This window comes from Chanos chanos, chromosome 8 (genome assembly GCF_902362185.1).
Source record: "Chanos chanos chromosome 8, fChaCha1.1, whole genome shotgun sequence".
In the NCBI taxonomy this organism is placed as follows: domain Eukaryota; kingdom Metazoa; phylum Chordata; class Actinopteri; order Gonorynchiformes; family Chanidae; genus Chanos; species Chanos chanos.
The window spans coordinates 4,691,452-4,696,870 of record NC_044502.1 but is presented as its reverse complement, the minus strand read 5'-3'; the positions used below and the strand labels follow the sequence as shown (position 1 = coordinate 4,696,870).

Genomic DNA, 5,419 nt, shown 5'->3' with positions numbered 1-5,419 from the left:
TAGCCTTATGAAACACGTTCAGTGGTATTACGGCTGTTGTTTTTCTTGCTCAGAGAGAGGGACATGTATGTTATAAGAGAACAGAAAAAGTAGTCAAGGCTAAAAATGATTTATGTTCATAAATAATGTTTATACAGAATCACCATACATTTCGCCCAACGTTCCACAATAAGTGGTTCCAGCAGTGAAGTTTTCCAGCACAGTGAAATGTGCGGCTGTCCTTACTCATGGGTCAAAGTGACGGCAATTGTATTCCTTGTCTATGGAAAGATTTCAAATAAAGTTGCAGCGAAACGACCTTCAATGTCGTAATGGCTTCATCCGGGATTTTCATTAAATAGAGGGACGGGCATGCGCAGAAGCTCCTTAGCGGTACGTCCTCTGCAGCCGGGTAAGTGAAGGAGAGCTAAATGGAGACAAGCTTAGCCGAATTTTAACAATCTCATTTCATCTTGGCTCCTAGAATCATTATTCCTTTCATGTGTGTGAGACTCAAATAACATTGACTCTGTTGCATTAGAAAACATCGCTTTGTTTTGACAGATTAACATAAATGCACTGATATTTCATTGACCTTAACCTATTCGTTACCTTCCTAGAGACAGACCCAGGTTATCTCGCAAGGTTGATTGAAACGGTCAACAAATCGAACTAAAATGTACGCCTGTGCGAAGTTCGTGTCTACGCCTGCACTGGTAAGTTATTTTATGAAACATGTCATTGTAAATATGAGAATATTTGGTCGCTAGCTTGGCTAACGCTATCTTCCTTCCTCAGCCTTAGTGGACACGGATATGTGGAACGGCCTAATGAACTTGAAATTACTGCGAATACATGCGATATAATCTGTGGAGATTGCTGAAACAAGCGTATGCGCATCCACCTTGGCTTGCCAAAGTATTTTCCTGCAGGAAGTCTGCTGTCCGTTGCACTTGGGAAATGTCCTTTCTCAAAAGTTATGCTAACTTGGTTTGCTATGGCTAACGTCTGAAGTGCCATTTCTTCCAAGTCAAGGTCATTTAATCGTACCACCAGCAAATAAGTGTTACTGCATAATTCAACGAAATGTAGAGATTAAAGCGCTTTTCTTTCTCAAACGGTATTTCCGCTATTTGTAGAGATTTATTGAACCTCTCTTAATGTGGGCCTTAATTGTCACCGGAGAATGAATGATGTCCTTTGAGAAACTTGTGCGGTTTAGGACACTGGCTCACGATAAGTCAGTTCAGGCGAGCCGTTACAAATGTCGATCAAGCGGAGTGTATTTGGTTTGTAGTGCGTTTGAAAAGCATTTACATCTAATTTAATTATAATCATATTCAATCGACGTGTTTGATTGGGAACCGCCCCCTCAGCCCATAGCTGCATATTAACAGAAGGGCTTTCGACGTGGCTGTTTCGCGTGTTGTCACGGCCATCTCCTGTATTATAAGAGTTTTTTGGGACTTATTTTGATCACAAAACTTTACAGCTATTGTATAACATTGATTGTTAACGGAGAGCTTCTGCTTCGTTTCAGGTCCGCTCGGGCTCCAGGGCGCTGTACAGACCTCTCTCCGCCTCTGTGCTGTCCAGGCCGGATGTAAGATCTGGAGAGGTGAGTAAGGGGCTGCTTGTTTCGATCAAGTGCGTTTCGGTGTGTTATCCATGCCTGTTTGTCTATATCAGAACTACTGCAGAGCTGCAAAGAATCTGTGATTTGTTTGCCTGCAGGGCATTGTAGTCTTGTTGCATAGTTTCATGGAAAAAATTTTCGTACTCCCCAAACCCAGGATACTTAAGATGTGTCTATACACCTCTGTGCAAAACAGAGCAAAAAATGAAAAGACCTCAAACCAGTGAAGCACAGATTTTTTTTTTTTCTTTTTGCAATGTGGATGTGTGCGCGCGCGTGCCAAGCAGAGGAAACCAAATGCGGTCTTGCTCCTCTGAACAATTTACAATTTAGTCATTTGGCAGACGCTTTTTACCAAAGCGACTTACAATTGGTGCATCAGTCGGATTTCTAACGTTCTAACGTTTTCCTGGCTCTTTCACAGACCAGCCCAGCCCTCCTGCCACAGAGCGCAGTATCCCAGGTCGCGCTGCGGGGTTTCCAGACGAGCGCAGTGAGCCGTGACATCGACACAGCCGCCAAGTTCATCGGAGCCGGGGCCGCCACCGTGGGAGTGGCCGGATCCGGAGCCGGAATCGGGACCGTCTTCGGCAGCCTCATCATCGGATACGCCAGGTAAAGTCCCCCGACGATTCGGACCGCCGCGCTTTGCTTGGACCTTTTTTTTCCGAATAGCTGCTTTAGCGCGTTGGACCTGCCGACTGCACAACCCTGACAGCCACGTGTCCTGTCTTTTGAACTGCAGCCAGAGTTCACGACCTCCACCTTTTCCCTCCCAGCATCTAAGGATATGAAAACAAACCTAGTGTAATTCTGGAGATGTTGTAGAGATGCAGCGTCATTGGCAGATCAGGGGTTTCTTTTTAGTGCAGGAACACTTAAGAGGCGTTACTTAAATCCACACTCTCTGTTCTGTCCATGCATTGAACCTGAAGTGAAGCAGTTTGGTCAGTTCAGCCCTAGTACAGTTTGAAGCCCCACCCACATCAGTTATGGATTCAACCATATTTGCTATGTCTTGAAGAACTAAGCACAAGTGTAGATGCCAGATGCCGAAGGGACACCCAGAAAAACACACCAAGAATTTTCACATTACAGAACAGAAACAGACATAACACATATTCCGAATGGATTTTTGTGGTCGTGGTTTAGCTGATTAAATGTCAAAGGTTTTCACCTGTCAGATCAGAGTATGCAGACTGCTTCATTGGAAGCCTCCATGTGTTTAAATGTTCAGTAATGACCAGGGAAGCATCGGAGACAGAGACCTCTGATCGGCACGCAGACAAGACTGAAGTTCTGGATTAGATTACATTTATTTTATTCGGCACGTGTAGTGGAAATGTTTCTTCCCCTTCACTGACGCTAGTGAAATGGCCTGATGGAAGATGGGCATAGTAATAAATGCAAACAGTTAGTAAAAACATACGTCAGTAGGTACATTTAATATTCATAAAATCCGTTAGTGCAGTGTAACCAAGCAGAGAGTACACGTATTAAAATTAAAGTGAGTTACTGAGAGCTGTCATTGTGGTGTTCTGGGGGGGGCGTTATGTGTCACAGTTTAAAAGAATAATGGCCACTTGGCTCATGTGACCTCTTTGTGCCCTTTGCTTTATAAAACTTCATCCTCACAGTTTTCAGACTGGGGTTTTTGGTGGATGTGAAGTGGTGTTTACTCTTCTGTAAACATGGCCCTTCCCATTCTGACCCGTGTTTACAACCCTCGTGTAGCCTTGGCTCCGAAAGTCGACATTTTAAGAGCCAGTTGTCTTGCTCTGCAAGACATGTTTGCTTACGTCAAAACCTCTTGACCTCTTCAAGAGAAACGCTGCATGATGCATGCCCTGAAAAAAAGAAACGACATGTTAGGGAATGCGTTTAACTGGGTAGATAAAGCAGATCTCCACACCCTGGACGTGTGTTTGCTGGCTTTAGTGTGGCAGATTCTTATCTGCTCGACTGATGCTCATTTGTGTTTTCCCCTTTAAAAAAATACTAAACCGATACCAGTCAGAATTGGTACTGTCCAAAAAAAAAAAAAAAAAAGCGCTACTAGATCTCGGGCCATTGCTGTAGCACAGAAGAGCGTTGAGGCAGTATCTGGATTTTCAGTCAAACTAAAAAAACACCACCACTGAACTGCTTGAACTGAGAGGAATCAGAAACATTTACGGATTGTAACGCAAATTTCGTAAAAACCAGTTGCTGCTCTTTCTTAAAGTTTTGAGGTTTCAGATCTGTGTTTCACCATTTTTATTTTCCATCCAGTTAGATGGACGTGCTGATTTGATTTGTACCAACTCTGTGTGTGTTTGTATCTCTTTCAGGAACCCATCTCTGAAACAGCAGTTGTTCTCTTATGCTATCCTGGGTTTTGCCCTGTCTGAAGCCATGGGTCTGTTCTGTCTCATGGTGGCTTTCCTCATCCTGTTCGCCATGTAAACTCTGCTCCGTCCTCCGACTCACAGCTGTGACGACGCGTTTTACACTGGCTTACCAAAAGAGTTCTGTGTTGGTGTCATGATATTGTACATTTTCCAAGTTTTTGTTGAAGGCTAACAAAATGAAAAAACATGTATTGTAAAAATGTAACCAATTACAGAATTAAAATACATGTATTTCACTGTTTAAAAAAAGTGTCGGTGTGTTGGTTTTTTTTTTCCTCAGTGCGCAGTCATATGTCTTATTCCAGGTCTCATTCAAAATCGTTTATTTCTGTTTTTCTTAGCAAGATCAAGTGCTCTGGTAATTGGTGCAACAGGTAGTTACGAAAGGGAACGCGCTGTAACTGGAGTTGGCTCATTATTCCTGTTAATTATGGTGCAGAGTACTTAATGGCACTTTTACAAGCTGTATGGGCAAAACTTAAAAGACTAACTGTTAGTCCTACGGTCTTTGGCGAGAGGGACGCCGTTTTTTTGGAAGCACAGTACATCCCTGGGAACGCTGTGTTCCGCGTTAGGGGGGGGAGCGCTCTCATGTTGGCTGTTACTTAATCCATCTGCGCAGCGAAGAGTTTGTCGGGGAAGTGACGGTCGTCACCCTAGTGAGTCCGGGCGAACAATTCCACCACATTGGCCTTTTGACTTTTATAACAGCATAGCTGACCGAAGTCACTGAAGTAAAAATAGTCTCCTCGTGGGTGCGTATTTTCGTTAATTGTATAATACTGTTATACGGCACATGCAAGTATGTGAATAACAAAATCTTTAGCCAACTTCTTTTGTAACACCACATTTATCAAGCTAGAACATGAGCTACAAAAATGGATTTCATCTATCGATTTTAAAATGTTGAACTTGGAAGTAATCGCTTTGAGGGTGGCAGGATCTCCATGCAAGAAGTAGAGTTAAAAGGCCATTAAAACTCCATGGCGTTTTAGGTAGTCTGCCTCTCGGACGTCAAAACCATCGTTTTCTGGGGAAGCTGCATCAATGAAAACTATTTCTCAGACCCAGGGCTCCCGGGGAACTAACTGACATTTTTTTTTATTTCTGGTGTGATTCTCACTTTAAGCCAGCAGGTGGGGCTGTACTCATACTAAGTTTGGTAAAGTGACTACACATAGAGCGAGAGAGAGAGAGAGAGCTAGAATTAGCTTTGGAAGTATACATCACATACTCCATGTTTCAGAGTATGTAAGTGAATAAGAATCACTTTTTGTTTGAGCCACGACTTTGAAATAGACCCCTGTTGTTTCTGATGATTACAACGCAATATGTGACTCTAACATTACAGCTGATGAAATTAAGAAAGCTCTTCGGTCAGTGAAAAAAGGCAAAGCTCCTTGTATTGATGGGC

The 5,419-nt window shown here is 43.1% G+C and overlaps 1 protein-coding gene across 2 annotated transcripts; it reads left to right on the top strand.

Annotated features, from left to right (window-relative positions):
- The first annotated feature begins 356 nt into the window (after window positions 1–356).
- atp5mc3b (ATP synthase membrane subunit c locus 3b) lies at window positions 357–4,254 on the top strand. Of its 2 annotated transcripts, none has more exons than XM_030781071.1 (5): window positions 357–391; window positions 600–695; window positions 1,520–1,597; window positions 2,040–2,230; window positions 3,946–4,254. In XM_030781071.1, the coding sequence occupies exons 2-5, from the start codon at window positions 657–659 to the stop codon at window positions 4,058–4,060; spliced, it is 423 nt and encodes a 140-aa protein (XP_030636931.1). In that variant the 5' UTR covers window positions 357–391; window positions 600–656; the 3' UTR covers window positions 4,061–4,254. The 2 variants fall into 2 exon arrangements, with proteins under 2 accessions (XP_030636931.1, XP_030636932.1); XM_030781072.1 differs by lacking the exon at window positions 357–391 and adding an exon at window positions 422–481.
- The last annotated feature ends 1,165 nt before the right edge of the window (window positions 4,255–5,419 follow it).

Excerpts from the sequence above, each read along its gene's own strand:
- atp5mc3b (XM_030781071.1), top strand. The coding sequence starts at position 657 with ATGTACGCCTGTGCGAAGTTCGTGTCTACGCCTGCACTG. Across the intron at positions 1,598-2,039 it reads CGGATGTAAGATCTGGAGAG|ACCAGCCCAGCCCTCCTGCC; the intron begins GTGAGTAAGGGG and ends GCTCTTTCACAG. Across the intron at positions 2,231-3,945 it reads CTCATCATCGGATACGCCAG|GAACCCATCTCTGAAACAGC; the intron begins GTAAAGTCCCCC and ends TATCTCTTTCAG.